The sequence below is a fragment of the Antedon bifida genome, chromosome 6 (assembly GCF_963402885.1).
Source record: "Antedon bifida chromosome 6, ecAntBifi1.1, whole genome shotgun sequence".
Classification (NCBI taxonomy): Eukaryota; Metazoa; Echinodermata; class Crinoidea; order Comatulida; family Antedonidae; genus Antedon; species Antedon bifida.
In genome coordinates, this window is record NC_136231.1 from 12,870,425 (window position 1) to 12,890,766 (window position 20,342).

The 20,342-nt window shown below is 33.7% G+C and overlaps 1 protein-coding gene across 4 annotated transcripts in view; it reads left to right on the forward strand.

Moving 5' to 3' along the window:
* Positions 1–742: 742 nt before the first annotated feature.
* The window catches only part of LOC144845451 (major facilitator superfamily domain-containing protein 12-like), a 32,257-nt gene continuing 12,657 nt past the window's right edge, over positions 743–20,342 (forward strand). Inside the window, exons 1-5 of one of the 4 annotated variants that reach the window (XM_078702802.1) lie at positions 743–865; positions 14,391–14,555; positions 14,665–14,798; positions 16,403–16,613; positions 19,292–19,409. In XM_078702802.1, the coding sequence (XP_078558928.1) occupies positions 14,419–14,555; positions 14,665–14,798; positions 16,403–16,613; positions 19,292–19,409 (600 nt within the window). In that variant the 5' untranslated portion in view covers positions 743–865; positions 14,391–14,418. Of the gene's footprint in view, positions 866–3,159; positions 3,250–14,390; positions 14,556–14,664; positions 14,799–16,402; positions 16,614–19,291; positions 19,410–20,342 lie in introns of those variants that run through there. The other 3 variants (XM_078702804.1, XM_078702803.1, XM_078702805.1) reach the window with 3 other exon arrangements.

Here is a 20,342-nt window from a genome sequence, read left to right on the forward strand (position 1 = left end):
CGAAAATATACTGAAACTTAATTGGGTCCACTCGGGCACAGTGTATTAACATACGAAAAGATATTAATATTCAGTGACTTATTTCTATTTTATATCACTGTGCTCCGCTTGAGCACAGTGTATTAACATACGAAAAGATATTGAAACTTAAGTGACTTCAAATTAGGTCCACTTGAGCACAGTGTATTAACATACGAAAAGATATTGAAACTTAAGTGACTTTATTTCTATTTTATATCACTGTGCTCCATTGGCGCAAAATTGGGTACACTTGAGCACAGTGTATTAACACGAAAATATTGAATCTTCAGTGACTTATTTCTATTTTATATCACTGTGCTCCGCTTGAGCACAGTGTATTAACATACGAAAAGATATTGAAACTTAAGTGACTTCAAATTAGGTCCACTTGAGCACAGTGTATTAACATACGAAAAGATATTGAAACTTAAGTGACTTTATTTCTATTTTATATCACTGTGCTCCCCTGGTGCCAAATTGTGTCCACTTGAGCACGGTGTTTTAACATACGAAAAGATATTATAATTTAGTGACTTTATTTCTATTTTATATCACTGTGCTACCCTGGTGCTAAATTGGGTCCACTTGAGCAGTTACCGTAGTATTATTTCTATTATTGAAGTTAGTAAAGGCATAAATGGCGCTCCGTAGGGAAGTAGAGAATGCTCCAGTCGTCAGAAAATGACGCTCTGAATATACCTCCATTATTATGTCAGGTGACTCAGTGTATACTTCTACTGCTGTATAAACGAACGGGTGTTAATTTGAACATAATGATGTTTGTTTCGCACTTCTTTTCAGTTTATTGATATATGACGAACCCTACAGTGCATCCTGCCGCTGGGTAATTCCATCCAAAAATTTGCCCTTTCTTCCTAGCTAGGCCTAGGGTAGGCCTAGCTGCTAGGCCTAGCTTAGGTAGGCCTACAGTGCTGTAGGCCTATTATATAGGCCTAGGCTAGCCGCGCGCTAGTTTAGTAGGCCTACCTCTACCTAGCTAGGCCTACTACTACTACTACTACTAACCTAGCTAGGCCTAGTATAGTATAGGCCTAGTAAGTAAGTAGATCCACTACTTTATTAGGGCCTGATTCAGGCTTTTAAAATTTAGAACTGGCTAGCTAGCCGATCGGGCCCATCAAAAGGGTGACAGATGATCGGGACCAGAGACGATCGGGCCCAAAACATTCTCGGAAAATTTAAAAAAATAATTGGATCTCCAAAATAATTATTCGATTTAAAGTCAGAAAAAAAAGAAATAGGTGTATTACTGAATCAGGTTTAATGTGCTATTAATTTTGTCGAGTTGTTAACACTTTGACTGCCAGAGGTTTTTCCAGTTAGAAACTGCCACCGCCAGCGTTTTTAGCCCAATTCGATGTTTTTATTAAAGCTGATTGAAACCATGTATGTGATCTGATTTATATGTAATTTAGACTAAAATAATCATAAAGATTTTAGCTTTACAATGGTACCAAGAACAATTTTTAAATCGCAATATGTAAATCGTAATAGTAAAATGAAAGTAACCCACTTTTTGAGTTTTTCGTAGTTTCGCGCAAGAAAGTCGAGATATTCGCTATTTTGTGCAAGGCATCACAATATGAAAATATCGCCCGGTGAGATCAACAAACAACAAAAAAAGTTACTTACACGGCACCGATAGGCCTATAAAAACAAGTTATCACTATCGAAAAATGTATTACATTTTATAAATCATAAATCTTACATCAATGTTTCGCCAAAATCCACATAGTAAAGACACCAGGCCTAGTTAACCAGGCCTAAAGTTGGTCCGGAACCGTTTTACGACTAGGCCTAGGCTAGCCTAGTACTACTAGCCTAGATAGTAAACTGATGATAATATCCATACCATTTCAAAACAAGTTTGTTGCATGAAACTCGGTCACTTTCAGTAAAACACCAAAACAATTAGGGTATACATAAAATAATAAAATTAAATACTTCATATTGAAAATGACTCCATTATTTTTTATTCAGATAACAAACAAACATGTCAATCCACAAAAACCTTTGTAATGCTTCGGCGGCATAGCTAGCGCGCGACCGATACACAATTCGCCAAGCCATCGCTCTACGCGCTACTGTGATGCGCGGTGTTTGTTATTTCGACAGGTACCATTTTGACAGTCGTTCGTAACCAGATTAGTTACTTTCAAATTGTAAAATATTGACGGTCCAGACCGAATATAGTGTTCATATTTATAGTATATACCAATAATTAACCTATCTACCGGATTTCGTAAAAAAACGTGAAAAACGAAGATCTTCGTGTTTGGCAGTCAAGCGTTGTGTTTCCAAAAACGAAGATCTTCGTGTTTGGCGTCAAAGTGTTAAGAGAAGTCAAGTTATATCACACCATGGATTCTTCTTGATTCCTTATATTAATCCATGATCACACTGTATAGAGCAAAAATTAAATATGGGAATACATACAACACAATAATAACAATCAAAATCAATCAAACATTTATTCATAAATCGAGAGTTTTTGGTAAGAAATTCTTAAAACCAATAGTGTTAATTAGGGGAAAATTATGATAAAATCAGAAAAATTAATTAAACTTTTTAATTAAAATCTTAATTAACGCAAGAAAAGCATGTTGACACTAACCACTAGGAATGAAATGTGGAACATTATTTTATATAACACAAAAGACTTTTGGGCCCAACACTAAGATGATCGGAACCAACTGGTAAGATGATCGGGCCAACGTGGTTCTGAAAATACTGGACGATCGGGACCAACTGGTAAGATGATCGGGCCCAACACAGAAGACGACAAAATTTGGGCCTGATCATCCGTGGTCCTGATCGTCTGTTCCCAAATACTACTACTAGGCTACTACTACATTAAGCCTGGTTTCCATAAAATCGCTACACGACAGAGCGTAGCGATTCTATGGAAACGCTAGAATTTATCGGGGATCTAGTACGCGAGCGCTAAATATTCTTTGGTACGCATATACGATTCATCGCCGGCAAAGTTGAACATGGTTGAACTTTGCCGATTTGACTGCGATGAATCGGGAAGCCTTCCCGATTGCGTCGGCGACATCTGCGCGTGTAGCGGTTTAATGGAAACGCTGTAGCGATTTCATGGAAACCAGGCTTTACTATTCAAGAAACAACAGTCGAGGATGAAAGTCGAAGGTGCAGTCGAGTCAGCAATACAGTCATACCGTGACCGGGATAATTTTAATTCAGGTAATTAATATATGGGTAGGTTCGGGAACATAACATATAGTAATCAACGATATATTATACAGTATGTTAGGGTGTCTAGAAAACTCAGATCTCAGATATATCTGAGTTTTCTAGATCTAGAAAACTCAGATATCTGAGTTTTCTAGTTCCAAAATGGAACTAGAAAACTCAGATCATCATGTGATTGGTTGGTAGGTCATTTGGATCATTCCATTATTAATCAGAAGGTAGGTCATTTGAAATACTAGAGTATTATTAAAACTGATTACTGTGTACGTTTTCTTACTAATATTGTAACATGTAGAAGCGGCCTACGGCTTAAATCATAAAGAAAATACAGTGCACGTTACCGTTAAAATGTAGGTTTAAAAATTAGGTATATACGAGTTGGTGTGGGTACGAGTTGGTTGAGGTACGACTTAGCCAAGTTGGGAATAGGTACGAGTTATTTTGGGTACGAGTTGACCACTTCTAGCCTAGTAGTAGGGCCAGACCTACTCTTCGCGATACATCGCGATAACGCCCACACGTTGAGCCTTGAATTGAGTTTGCTTAGCTAGGCTGGGCCTAAATGCTAAGCCTACATTTTAAAAGGTGTATACTGTATTTTTTTATGATTTAAGTCGTAGGCTGCTACTACAAGTTACAATAATTATTATTATTAGTAAGAAAACGTATAATACTGTAGTATTTCAAACAAGCTACCCTCTATTAATAATGGAACGATCCATTTGGTGATCTGGGTTTTCTAGTTCCATTTTGGAACTAGAAAACTCAGATATTGATATCTGAGTTTTCTAGATCTAGAAAAGTCAGATATCTGAGTTTTCTAGATCTAGAAAACTCAGATATATCTGAGATCTGAGTTTTCTAGACACCCAGTATGTTATATTGGTGTCGTGACCAGTCTTCTTGTAAATTACATCGGCACACGCCTTCGGACAAGACGGACGTGTTGGAGCTGAGCTCCTCAGTTGATTTTCGTTTTTGATGTGATTGAGATTCTTTGATTTTATGCGTTATTTGGATGTGATCTGATTTTTATTGCATCTATGATCACTTTTAGTTATCCTGTTATTAGTTTGGTGCCTTATTCATAAGTTTTTTCGCATTTTTGATGTTTTCGAGACTGCTACAGTGAAGGAATTCCCAGATTTGCATTTCCGGGCACACGGCTGCGGTACTTAGATGCCAGTCTATTGTTCACGAATACTCGGCCAGTATACACAAACTTGAAAATGTTATCAGGCAAGTGCTTATTCGTTATTATATGGCCGTTATTATGTATTTATAACAGAATTGCACCGCACGAAGTGCATTTGAACTGGGCCTCAAAAGACGATTTATACGATGCATCGAATTATATTCGCAATACATCAAGCTAGCATGCAGTGCTGCAGGGGAGTACCATTTCAGCAATAGGTACATGCTATGGCATGGCTACAATAGGAAAAGCTCAACAAACACTGCTCTTACTACAAACTGTGTAAATGGTATCAATTGGTGCATAACTATATGTTTATTACTTTGTGGCGATATCCACCAATGTCCAGGCCCATCTATGTGTGTCAGATGTGATAAAGGAGTACGTTCTAACAGCAAAGCTATATCATGCGACCAATGTCATGAATGGATACGTTTATGCTGTTCTTTTCTTAACATCTCAACGAAAGAATATGGTAATTTGATTGGCAAAGATGTAAAAAAAAATGTACCCGGGCTTCATTACCTTACTTAAACAATGATGTCTTGACACCTGAACCATCTAAATGTTAGAAATCTGCTACCAAAAATTGAAAGTGTTAAATTACTTGCTTTTTTAAATCGAAGGCAGCAGTCATCGGTATAACAGAATCGTGGTTGAATGACACCGTATTCAATATGTGCAGAGATAAGAATTCCAAATTATGTTATTCAACGAAGGGACAGAGACCGGAAAGGAGGAGGGATATGTGTGTACATCAGAGAGGACATCGCGTTTATTTTGAATCTGTTTGGATTGAATTACTATTACCAAAGACAAAACCAATACTCATCGGAACGTGCTACAGACCTCCAACGCAGAACAACTTTTATGATCTTCTTGAATCTGATTGTTCTTCGGGGGGTCGTTTCCTAGACCTCGAAGTGATCGTGTTAGGTGACTTTAATACCAATTGTTTAAAGGAAACCCCAAATTCACTATTAAATGCCCTTAACAACTTTAATTATCTATTTAATTTATTTTATTGAAAACTTGTTTAACATTTGATTTCATAACACATGTTTTAGATATAATTTAAGGTCACAAACTAAATAAGTAAATCCTATTGAGATAACTTTTTTCGTCTTTAAACCCATTGCCTGACAGTCAATTTGACTATTTGTTACTTTAAATTATAGTTTTTTCCGGTAAATAGTTTTTTTGCCAATCCAATTTTTGGACTATTATGTGACATTAAAGATGTATTGTCCCTTTGACTAATTCCAAAAAAATAAAAAATAACAGATTTCGAAAAAAGGTGGGTCATTTTGAAGTATCATAATAGTTATTAACTATCACCAAAAATTAGTCGAAAAAAAAAATCATTTAACTGAAATACAGACGTTTTTTTGTTAAAAAAATAACTCTGACTTCCAGTCAAAGTTTTCAATCAAAACATACCCCATAATGAAACGCGCTTGTTTGGCTACTCTGTATGCATAATCATAAAACTTCCTCACGATCTGTGTGAAAATACCTTCTCAACCGTGACGAGTTGTAAACAATCCTAATTCGCATATGCATAATGCGTACTCGTGGTTTGAAATCTTTGTTTACTTTCGCTCACGACGATTTTCCAGACGAAATGTAATCAAACTAATTTACCTGTTAATTACGTAAACTTGTTGCTTTTGGCTCAAATTTTCAACTTAAAGTGAATAACTTTAATATTACTTTGATATGGCCAATTTAAATTTAGAATATTTTGACCTTCATTTTTTTGTGTTTCAAGGGACAATACATCTTTAAAATAACATATTCAACAATAAAATGTTTTATACAAAAATTTTTTTTTTTTTTTTCAGGGGGATAATATATGTTTAAAATTAAAAAATTATATTTTCCAAGAGTCTAGATTCAAGAAATTGTATTTATAAGAATAAAACAAATACATACAAAATAATGTAGCCTAAATCCTATTATTACAGTACAGTATATCAAATTAATAAATCAAATTATTAAAAATAATGTATTAGTACAAAAATATCTGATACACAACTAACATCTTGTAATAATTTTATTTGAATCAAATTTCTTGTATGAGTAAAAATTTCTTTCAATTAAGTACTTTTCTACGTTGAAAAGAAATAACAGAGAGTTTGCGAAATGTACTAATATTTTATTTGGACTTACTTATTTTTCTTATAAATCATGAAGGCCATGTATAGATTAACAAATTATAAATTTATACTGTACCACAAAGTGATAACAATAGACATACAATGAAAACAGCAATGAACAGGAATTCTAAATATTATATGAAATTACGTATGTGTTTAGTCAGTACCCTAATCTATGTATTAACAATGCAGTATTTTTAAATAAATTATAGGCCTACAACTAATATTATTATCTATTGTGTATATATAAAATGGAATGGAAAATCATAAAAAATACATGCAAAGTACAGTAAAAACATTCAATTACGGTACTGACACGACTACAAATACATTTAAGAATAACAAATTTTCCAGGAAGCTTTATGTGATACTAGACTATCATCTTATCATGAATATCAGTTTTTATTTTCTGTATTCCATACTCTTCATTTTATTACAAAATGTCAACAATACCAATGGTTTCTGAAATTAATAAAAAAAAAACTTGTTCATTTTAATTCAAAATTTCCACCGGCAAAGATATCAATAATTATTAAATTAACACAATATTAAACGCTTTATAAGCAAGCATGTGTTTCTATACATTACAACATACAAGAATACTGTATATGTATGTTACTAATACTAGGCCCTATGTATACATTTTTTTTCAAATGTTTACAAAGCAAATTGTATTTTTCTTTACAAGAACCATCTGTTAGTGTTACTGTACATATAATTTCTAACCTACTATTTTTTATTAAAATAAAAAGTAGTAATGTAGATAGAAATGTACACGTACGTACGGGTGCAGTTCAACTCGGCCCTAAACCATCTCGGCCAAAGTCAAGTCGGCCCCATGTCAAGTCGGCCCAAAGTCAACTCGGCCCCAAGTCAAGTCGGCCTCGGTCAACTCGGCCACATTAAAGTATGGAACGCAAAATGTGCTGATAGTTAAAATGGCAGGATTAGTAAGGTTAGGCCTACACATGCCTAGACAAAATAAAACGGAAAATTCAATATAAATTATAACACACTCTGTCGTTTTTCGTTTAATTGATAAGTAGTATCTATCTATATTAATAGTTGTGATGTATAGTTTCAGTATGTGTTTGTTAGTTAGGCCTAGGGCCCTAGGCTATATATTTTGATAGGCCAACATTACAAGGATGTTCCCAGAATGAATCGAAATATTCTTTAGATATAGGCCTATTAGATAGATATCATATTATTAGATAACAGTAAAATAAAAATGTTTACAAAAAATAATATATTTAAAATTATTTTATTCTTTTATCAATTCGCTTCGCTTTTTGCGTTTCATACTTTATTGGGGCCGAGTTGACCGATTAGTTTTTGGTCGAGTTGACGTGAGACCGAGATGACTCGAGGCCGAGTTGGCTTGAGGCCGAGTTGACTTGGGGCCGAGTTGACGTGGGGCCGAATTGACTTGGTGCCGAGTTGACTAGGGGCCGACTTGACTCTGGCCGAGACGGTTTAGGGCCGAGACGGTTTAGGGCCGAGTTGGATCGATTGAAATGCATCCACTTTAGCTCAAGAAAATACGTTCGGTGCGAACAATCGCCGTTTGGAAAGTCGATGCTTCAAATATTGTTAGAAATCATGAACAAGCGAACGGTGTGTAATACTGGCCAATCAAAAGTAGGTGATTGAAATGCAACCACTTTAACTCAAGAAAATACGTTCGGTGCGAAAAATCGCTGTTTGGAAAATCGATGCTTCAAATATTATTGTTTGAACTCACGAACGGGTGTATCGTGTGCAATACAGTTGTTTCTACTGTTGAACAGGTGAACGGTGTATAAAACAGGCAATGTATTAGAATTAGAATTCGATGAACTATAATTAAGATGCTTTGTTTGAAATGTTCATGAACTACATGAAATGTTGATAAATGAGTTGGCTGATATATACTTGTATTAACGTTAGATTAATTCAATTATTGCTGCCTGGGCTCAACATTCTTTAGATGGTTTGTGTTATGGGTAGTTTGTTCGGCGTATTGTCGTTTGGCCTAGTGGTAGATGGTCACACATTGTATTTGATGGTGTAGATACTAAGTGAATGGTTTAAGTTTTCATGGAACTGCATGAGATAATATTGGATGGTTTGAATGTTGTACGAATTAATTATTGGTGGATGGTATGTATTATGTATTTTTGGCGGGTTTGGCTTAAATGCATAATCGTTACATGTACTTTACTATTTCAATCGACTATAACAGGGACAGTTTTAAAAAAGTATTACATCGTAAATGTTTTACTGTGTTTAGTGGTATATTATTGATAGGCCTATACAACATTTAAAACAATATTTTGTTACTGAGTAGATAGAGAATATATTTAAAAATTGTTCTTCCCATCCTCTTCCCCATCCTTCAACTCTAATGTTATATACAAAATACAAATTGGGTTTGTTTAAATGAGTTCAAATAAAAAACTTAGACTCATTTTTAAGACAAGTTTCTCCTTCGGAAGTAGGCCTAATTCCCAGGGTGCTAATTTTACATAAATCATTGTGTCTATTTATTCGTTTCTGTAAACGACAATTTATTATAGTCCTGCGGTACGTACATTTGAAATCGCCAGTTTTTTTAGGCTGAAATTACTGTGTATTCGAGAACCATCTGTAGACACGCCCTAGATGGTACAATTATATATGATCGAGGTTCCTTGCCCACTTCCTTTACAATTGCTGGTGTCCATGTATGTGATTTATCTGCATCATATGTTGTAACATGCTGGTTGACCTGAAGTGGAACAAGGTCTTTACCAGAACTGTTCGTGGCATTGATGGCATGACATTTACAGCATTAGCTATTGTGACTGCTTGATTATATGACCTTGCAAATTCCAAATCTACATTATCAGAGATTGCCTTGTATACCGATTTCACTTTGAAAACCTCACAGTATGCCTTAATAATATTGCTGAACTCCCTTGTAGTTTTATGGTTATTCCAGCAAGATGTGATTATAAGGAATGTAAGTCGAAAGATGTGATACTTGCCAATAAAGATGTTGCATCTCTACTCCACATGTTTCGGCGTTCATACCATGGGCAATATTCTCCAATGGTGTAACGATGTAGTTGTATGCTTGGTAGAAATGGGTATATGCCTCGTGTCTGGCTGCCCACCGAGTCTTACCTAAGTCAAGAAGTCCCTTAAGATGTCTGCCTTCCTCTGGTAAAGCGTTTCTAATTACTGGCTGAAGATGACAATTCACACTTTGGCTAAGAAAAACCAACAGCAAGTCTTGAGCTTTTCTATGGTGTTTCTTGTGCAAGGAAGAGAACATGAGTGTGCAATTACCAGGTTCAGGCAATGTCCACTACAATGCACGTACACAGCTTTTGGTGATTTTTCTTTGATTCTCCTCCAACATTGTCACTCGACATGTTAGCAGCTCCATCATAGTTTTTTGGGCTGAGAATGAACCAGGAATATCATGTATGATATATGAAAATCTTTCCTATTCCATTTCCATATGCATGCATTTATACAGCAGAGGCTATAGTAGTCTGTATGAGGAGGAGAGAAGCACTAACCATGTGCTCCTTGCCTGGCCAGCACTGTTGGCCATATACATTATGAGATTAGGGGAAGCTACTTAACACAATAACAACATGCTCTTTTAGTATCGCTTGACATACGAACTATTGCCTACATGATTATAAAATTATGTGATTGTTAACATAGAGATGTAATAAAATAAACCACCGTGATCAAGGGAAATAGTTATTGTGTAATTAAAATGTGACACCACCGTAATTAATGGACTCTTCCACTAGCTAGGCCTACATTGCAGAGTAGTACACTATTTTTAATAGGCTAGGTAGGCCTCCTAGCTAGTTGTACACTGTTAACTAGCTTTTTAGGGTGCGTGAGGAAGTTACTTGTGTATGACCATGGAGGTATACCTCCATAAGACGCACCCAAAATTTAGAGGTCAAATTTGCGTGTCAAAAGTGCCTCTTATACACCGAAATATACGGTAGATCATTACAGATTAAATTATGGCCGATGATTGAGATGATGTCATTTTGAATTCTAGGTGATGTATATTTTGAATTTCTGTTTGAAAGGCCAATACCAGCAAAGGTGATTTTTTAGAATCTTGTCATGTTTAGCAATCATTTGTAGTGCTGCCAAGAAGTTTCCTTTTCATAACATGTTCATTACCTCTAAATGCAATGCACTGCCGTCCACAAAATGATATGCCTATTTCTTGCATTGGCCAATTCTTTAAGAGTAACATTATCATTTTATTATTACACCAATATCTTTTATGAATACAGTATTCTCGTCGGCATCTACTGTACGATCTATGCTAGCTGACCTATTATTGTTAGTAGTACTACTAGTACTAGGCATAGTGTCATCATGGTCTGTGTTTCTTTTTGCGTCTCTTTCGATTCACCTTCTTCTTGCCCATCAGCTCGGTCTCTCTTAGTCTTACTGATCCACTAATCCAGAGACTTACATTTTTTAGCAGCTGCTTTTCTTTTCCGTTCATGTTGTTCTTTTCGACCCATAATAATAATAATTGTAATAAATGACCATTGATGATTAGCCTACAACTCGTAAACAGGCTGACTATGGCACGCGGTACAATATTGTTCACTTTATTTGATGTTTACTTGTTTGTGCGTGCCGCGCCATCTAACACTACAGTGTGTTTGTTGGCACGCAGTTATTGTTGTTATTGTGACTGATATGCTGGGCTTATACTCTCATAAATGTAATTTACGATCCAATAATAAGTTGCTTTTATTTCAACCGAAATCTCACCACTCGTTTGGAGATCGTGCTTTTTCTATTAATGCTCCGCGTCTGTGGAATGACATTCCTGAATGGATTAGGCATTGCCATACAATTAATTCTTTTAAAAAATCATTAAAATCATACCTTTTTGCTGAGTCATATAATATTAATGAAGCATAAACAAACAGTGTTGTGATTAGCGCCTTGAGCACTTTTAGTGGATATGTGCACTACAGTATATAAATTGTTATATTATATTATTGTTCACTTTATTTGCTGTTCACTTGTTTGTACGTGCCGCGCCATCTAACACTACAGTGTGTGTTGGCACGCGGTACAATATTGTTCACTTTATTTTTTGTGGTACTGTACCTGGTTGGTAAAAAATTACTGAATGACTATGATTTCTTTGTTATAAAATACAATTATTTTGAATAAATGAGATCAAGACTAGAGAATATAATGTATAATACACTACAGATTTATTTTAAGACTCTATCAAATGTGGACCTTTTGCAATAAGGAGTGGTGCATTCGCACCCGTCGCACCCCCTGCGTACGGCCCTGCAGGGTATTGTTTCTTTAGCTCTTTGATTGTCGTTGGGTGGTTTATGTGGTTCTCCTCGATTGGTTTAGTTATCTGATTTACTGATAACGTTCATTGGATGACTTCTAACCTAATATGGCGGAACTGGGTACGTCAACTACGTAGAACCTGTCCACTTTGTGTCTTTATATCGACATACTGTACTATATCTAGATGGCCTATGCTATGCAATTTAAACGCCAAAGAATTGAGCATTGGAGCTAGATATTGTTTAAAATTAATCGCATTAAATTTTTTCAGATTAAAACAAATTTACTTAATTTATAACTATTAATAATTACAATGAAAAAAAATTGAATACGTCATTGAGAAATAAAGTAATGATTATAATTAAGTCAAGTAGTTGAATATATTTGGATATATTTGGAAGTGCTGTTTCTCTGAAATATAAAATCATAACAATGCTCAATTCTTTTCATACAAATTTAACAGAAAAAACAATATCTACCATCAACTAGGTATACAGTTCTCTCTTTGATTTTGTGTTAAAGCTGCAACTTGTAAATTTTTAACTTTAATATAAAAACCTAGACACTACACCAAAAAAATTTACTAAATAGTGTGACAAATGGTATGCTTGATAGCAATCAATTTTCTTATAGAGAATATCCAAATAACTTGCTAGAATATTATTTTTAGATTGTTCTGCAGCATTCAATACAATCCAGCCTCATTTACTTACTGATATATTAAGTTAGGAATTAATGAATTCTGGTATCAGATTACGCGCTCTAAAAACTAAAACAAAATGTTTCAGATGCTCTTTTGCCCCTATTGCAACACATTTATATAACTCTAAAGTTATAAAAGATAAATAGAAGAGTGTATTTTTGATGTTTGTATTTTTGATGTTTAAATTTGTGAATTAAGTTAGATTACTCTTAATTATCATAAAAGTGCGAGAGAAGTTTTTGTGTTGTTGTGGTGTTGTTATAATAATAATAATTGTAATAAATGACCATTGATGATTAGCCTACAACTCGTAAACAGGCTGACTATAATATAATATTATTTTTAGATTGTTCTGCAGCATTCAATACATTACTCTTAATTATCATAAAAGTGCGAGAGAAGTTTTTGTGTTGTTGTAGTGCTTATCTGTGTTGGTACAATTTTTCTGTGTAATTTCTACTGTTTTATTTGTCTATACAGTTGAACCTCCATGAGTGGCCACCTCCCTTAACGGCTGTTCTTCCTATCTACCTAGTGCATTTGGTGCCTCCCGTAATCGGCCGCGGCCACCTTTTTAGTTGCATGCAACGCGACTCTACAGCTCAATATGTTGGTTGGTCGGTAAACACTAACTTGAGCACGTGACTGCAGCCATGTATAAGACCTTTGTTACTAAAAAATAAATGTTTTGTATGGTAATTACCTCAACTAGGTATACAGTACAATAGCCATAATATGTGATTTTGGCCCTCTATCGCCAGAACCTCCCTTAATTCTTAGTTCTCACTAGGACGCAACGTAAGGGCGTAGTCACAACGTAAGGACGTAGACGCAAAGTAAGGGATTTGTCCAATCACTTGACACTGGTTATTGATTTTAGGAGGAAAATAAAACTAATCATGTAAATATTGTAATAATGAGAATGTGGAAATATTAGATAGACACAAGTACTTGGGATTAATAATTGATAATGAACTAAACTGGGAAAACAACACTAAAGAACTCCATGTCTAGATGAATAAGAGGATGTATGTTGTACAGTACATAAAATGACGGTTTAATGTTAGTTCCCATCTTATTCATATGTTTTATTCCAATCAATCATATATCAATGTTAAATTCAGAGAATTGTAGGTTAAATAAGGCCAATAGAGTGTTGAAGTGAAATCTCTAGATGATATATTTAAAACGTTTTTCCTTCAGAAATTTAACTCAATTATCCTGCAACTCATCCCACCCAGACATTATTAGAATATCAGTAAGGGAGGGCTAGACTGACACAGCAAAAATATCCTTAAACCATTTCAGATTCTCAAAACTGTTGGCCTACATGGCATGCAATTTATTTAATCAAAACTTTAAAATATAGTTACTTGTACTATTATAAATTATTTAAATATTTATCACATTATTTAATGATTCTACTAAGTTAAAAAAAATCTCAAAATTGTAAAGATTTTGGCAATAAAGTGGACTTGTGTCTAATTTTATAAAATTAAATCTCGGCTGGATGTTAGGAAATACTCTTTTGCATGCAGGGTTATAGATTCTTGGAATAGTCTGTTTGAGGTGGGCAATGCTTCAACATTGAATAGTTTTAAGACATAATTATTCTGCTGTGGGTCAACACAACACATAAAGGGACAATATATGGTGTGAATGACAAAACTGAACTGTGTCTGTAGGAGTTTCTTCCATTTTTTTATGAACCTTTTTATTTTTTTTCTTGGAATAGAAGTATTCAACCACAGGTATAGATCAAAATGACCTCAGAAGAACCAAAAACCTTGTCACTAGTCAGAAGTTACACATATGGTGTCGGCCATGTTCTTAATGACCTTTGTGCATCAATGTGGTTCAGTTATCTTCTGTTATTTTTTCATCAAGTCCTTAAATTCGAGTAAGTCAATGTCAATATTATTATATGCAGTTAAAGCATCTTTTACTTTACTCAAAAATATATTCAAACTCTTTAATAAATGATTCTTCACTTTTGGTTCCTACTGTAGAAATAATATAGCAGGTTACCTCATGTTTCTTGGACAAATCACAGATGGTATATGCACACCTCTCATTGGCTATGAATCTGATAGGAAAGACATATCCTGTCGCTATGGAAGGCGGAAAACATGGCATTTGATTGGTGAGTTTATGAAACAATCTTATAATTTTAAGAAAAATGAGCTAATTAACTAAACTAAAGATTTTATGATGAAAAATATGAAACCATTTTTTTGCAGAAAGTAATGGGCTACGGTATGTCAAATTTAATTTATTATTTTTAACATGTTTTGTAATTATGTTGATGTATTCAAAATTCTTTTATATGTTAATTATTGAGTTAGGCAGTTGCATCAATAATAGTTTATGATGGTGCACAAACTGATATGGCTATATGACCAAGAAAGATCGAGAAAATACTGTAGGTTAGGAACAATACTATTTTTCATCCGCATGTAAAAGTAAAAACGGTATATTACTTAAACACATTGTATTGTGTTAATACTGTTTTATTTGTAGTAGTAAGATAAGATAAGATAAATCTTTATTGTCATGACCACAACAAGGCGAACATGAAATTTGTTTGCCTTAAATTACACACACAAAACAGAAAAAGATAACACTCAACAGTAATAAATAATATCAATACAGACTAAAATTAGAAAAATTACATGGTTACAAGAGGAATAAAAACTTATTTATCTTTGAAATGTTGAGTTGGAGACATGTATTGAGTTGTGGACCAATGATTGCCTACATCGTGTAGTATTGCATTTTAAAGGACAGCGGATTGTACCTCCAATGTTTTCTTAACTTGGCTAATAACATCACATGTATATATTATTACATCAATAACATTGACATTTCTACCTATTACTTTACTTGCAGTTTTCATTATAAGGTCAAGTTTCTTTGTTTTATTAGCACTCCAGTTTTAAGACCATTTGAAAAGCTAGGCCTTAACTGGCCTGGGAAAACGAGTTGAGCAAAGCAAACTTTGCAGAAACCAAACAAAGTCGATCATCCCAAAGGTGATCAGTATAGTTAGACTCCACTGTATTTTAAAATTTAATTTATTTGGATATAAAAATAGGTATAGGATCTACACTTCACTCCCATAGAACAATATGCTCAGGACACAGATTTTGTACATTGTGAATTTAGTTCGCAGTGTGAGCTGTTTTGTAAGGCTCCGGGCACAACTGGCGAGTCTTCCAAAGTTTGTGGCAGCTTTTCAAATCCTTGCATTTATGTAATGTTCTGAGGAAAGAGATTATGCACAGAACCGAGCCAATCTATAAGAAAGATTTTTACTGCTGAAAGTGGTGTGTCATTTAGCTTGATAATATAACAGTAAAATCCATAAGCAATTCAAGGTGTTCTTCATCAAGCTCAACAACATCAAGTTCAAGCATCATCTACAAGGAATAGTAATTTGGATCTTAGCATTTTGTGCTATTAGATGAATAAAGTGTATGCAATTTATCCATGAAAGCAAACTGATAAAAAAGCACTTTTGGAGAGAATTCATGGTGACTATGCTCTATATAAGTATAAGATTAGACTGTATAGCCCGTAATTTTAATCTACCATGTTGGTTTTCTTTTTTTTATTTGCCTAGGCAAGGCCATACAGCAACTATCCAGGAAAAATCTTGTTGACATTTATTATTCACATTAAATTTATTTATCTTAAATAAAGATAAACTATTTATTGTTTTATGTTTTAATTTTTTTTTTATTCCAGGAACATTTTGTGTGACTTGCAGTTTTGTTTTTATCTTTAATGATTGTATCGGTTGCCATGATGACACTACTAGCATTATTAAGTTTGTTTATTATGCTCCTTTTATCGTCATCTTTCAATTTGGATGGGCATCAACACAGATCTCTCATTTAGCCCTGTTACCTGAACTAACAAGTAATAAAAGTGAACGAACAGAGTTAAATGCAATCAGGTTTGAACTATACTTCTATACAATATTTTACACTAAAATAATTTAAACATAAAAAAACATCATTACATCAACACATTTGATTTGATTTAACTTTATAGCTTTAGAGTTACACATACATAATAATAACAATAAAACAATTAATTAAAATGTAAAACAATTAAAACTCTGATAGCAAGGATTAGCCCAAAAAACCCTTTTATGGGAATAAACCAATGAAATTATTCAATTTTATTTTTTCATATTGGATGTCTTACAAATTGGTGGTTTTAAATTGTGGATCAGTTTTTTTAAACTATGCCTATCAAGGCAGCATATCTAGTGTGGGTGAAAATAGATTCGAAAAACTTTGTGAAAGAACACATACAGTACTGTTTGTGAATGCAAATAATGATTTCAATAATTATGACTAAGCTTTAATGGTGTCCTTTCGCACCTGCCTTGTATTTCGACCACAAGTTTGTTAACTAACTTTATTGTGAACCTCACCTTAGATGAAGGTCAATCACATAAAAAGTAACAAATAAAATCCTTTAAATTGATGATTTTACAGACATGTTTCATTATTGCATACTCCATGTTCAATATACAAGAGCAACTATAAAAGACGGCTAAACACTTGGTGGAATCCATCTATTAATGTATTTATTGGTGAAAATAAGATTCAATTAACATTGATGTTTTTTTGTGAAAAGTTTTATCGAAATGCTCAAAATGGTCTAAAACGGTTTCTAATGAGATTTTAAGCACTTTGATGTTTTTGTGTAACCAAGTTTTTTCGAAAATCACAAAATGGTCTAAAACGTCTCCAAATGCGATTTGAAGCTATTCTAAGCACTTTGGTGTTTTTATGTTGACAAGTTTTTTCGAAAATCACAAAATGGTCTATAACGTCTCTAAATGAGATTTGAAGTTATTCTTAGCACTTTGGTGTTTTTATGTTAACAAGTTTTTTCGAAAATCACACAATGGTCTAAAACGTCTCCAAATGCGATTTGAAGCTATTCTGTACACTTTGATGTTTTGTGTGAAATTTTTTTGTCGAAATGCTCAAAATGGTCTAAAACGTTTTTAAATACGATATTAAGCTATTTTGTGCTCTTTGATGTTTTTGTGTGAAAAGTTTTATCGAATTGCTCAAAATGGTCTAAAACGGTTTCTAATGAGATTTTAAGCACTTTGATGTTTTTCTGTAACCAAGTTTTTTCGAAAATCACAAAATTGTCTAAAACGTCTCCAAATGCGATTTAAAGCTATTCTAAGCACTTTTGTGTTTTTATGTTAACAAGTTTTTTCGAAAATCACAAATGGTCTAAAACGTCTCCTAATGCGATTTGAAGCTATTCTGTACACTTTGATGTTTTGTGTGAAAAATTTTTGTCGAAATGCTCAAAATGGTCTAAAACGTTTTTAAATACGATATTAAGCTATTTTGTGCTCTTTGATGTTTTTGTGTGAAAAGTTTTATCGAAATCCTCAAAATGGTCTAAAACGGTTTCTAATGTGATTTTAAGCACTTTGATGTTTTTGTGTAACCAAGTTTTTTCGAAAATCACAAAATGGTCTAAAACGTCTCCAATTGCGATTTGAAGCTATTCTAAGCACTTTGGTGTTTTTATGTTAACAAGTTTTTTCGAAAATCACAAAATGGTCTAAAACGTCTCCAAATGCGATTTGAAGCTATTCTGCACACTTTGATGTTTTGTGTGAAAAATTTTTGTCGAAATGCTCAAAATGGTCTAAAACGTTTTTTTTTAACTATATAAAAATTATGTATGTTAATGTATACAGAAAAAAAATAATTAAAAACTAGAACATGCCTTGTTAATTACAATAACAAGTGAAATTGAATAAAATATCAATAAAACAATGATACAACTTTAACACAGTTCATTTTGGTGGTGGTAGTGCAATCAATATAATATCCATTAAAATATTTTGTTTAGATAAGTGTGACAACTTGGTTATCATTCCCTACCTCTTTCCCCTTTATCTCTCTCTCCCCTTTATCTCTCTCTCCCCCTCCTCTCCCAGGTAGCTTCTAATAAACTGCTCTCTGGGTAGCTCCTATGTAAAACAAAGGCATAATAATAATCATAAAATATTTTAAAACGTCACTAAACCAATATCTTACCTGGAATTTTTGTTATATGTCCATGTGATTTTACTTGACACTACCATCATGAAAGTAATGTTGCTGGCTATACCTAGGTGGAGTGGTATGTCATTCTGAAAAATCATACCAAGTATTGACAAATTAGTGTTATTCAGCATTGAGATGTTTAGATAGAGGCCTATATTGAGAATCAAGGATTTGCTTTGCATTATTGCAAAACCTTGATTTCTTCTCATCATGTAAAGTAATCTCCATGGCATAAACTGTTCAGGATACTGAATTGTGGAATTTATGATTTCAAGGTGTGTTTTACTATCATAAAAATGTATGGTTTACCATGACATTTATTTTTAATGGTGGTCCCTGTCAGAAATCTGGTACAAAATATTTCTATTTTCAATTTGTATTACCTTTTCTTTCTAATTATAATGTATTGTTCTTAAGACATACAAAATCACTGTTCAGATTGCATTAAACTATTGGTATAGTAGTGCAATTAACTTAAAATTTAATTTTAATAATTTATGATTGAATCAAAATACAGTTATTATTATATTTCTTATAGATATGCCTTCACCATTATCTCCAATATATTAGTGTATACATTATGTTTGATATTAATTGATGTCATTATGAAGACAAGCACTGGAAACTTAACACCAGCAGACAAGCCCCAATTTATGGTAAATAATTGAAATTAATGGAATATTAACTATATAATTATTACAGTTTGTTCAAAGTACAGTGATTTGCTTCGCCACTCAAGTGATAGTATAGTCATGCCCTTGGAAGTACAGTATAAAAATATCATTACTATTATTAAAACAACTATACAGATATTGACTGCTTAGAGGTTAAATATAAGATTTTACATTCCCGAATGATATTTTGTTCGAGGGAATATATATTTCCCGAAGCGCTAGCTGAGGGATATATATATTCCCAGAGAACATAATATCATTCCCTAGGAATGTCAAATCTTATATTTCACCAATATAAAAGGCGATATCTGATATTACATAGCCAACAATGGTAGTAGTTGGCTAGAGTATCTGCTGGGTCGGGTAGCTAGGCTAGGCCTAGGCCTCCTTTTTGTATTGTATTTAAACAAGCCTGCCTAGACACCTTACCTTGCGAAGAATAATATACAGATAATTACTAATTAATATTTATTAAAAAAATAATATTATGAGGAGGCCAAATAAATAATAATTCGTCTTTCGAGCCGAATCACCGGATGTTCGCCACGTCGCGCGTGTACCGAGTTACCACTGTGAGTATTAATCAATCACAAACGGTCTTTCATCACATCTAGGGAGGACTAACAACAAATGAGGGCGCTATGTATGCATAGTTTAAATAGTTTAGTTGATTAATTTCTTCAAGCAAGTTCCGTGGCGCAGCGGATGAAGCGTTGTCTTGTGATGGAATGACAATTCGTCGCGAGTTCAAATCTCAGTAGATGACTTTTGTTTATTTACCGCCAAATGCGAGTGTTGCCACATGAAAATTACACAGTCAATATCATCGTACTCGAGAATTTGCTGGATTTTATATGTTTAATGACAGGGACACGATAGTTACGCGAAAATTACTCAGTCAATATCATCGTACTC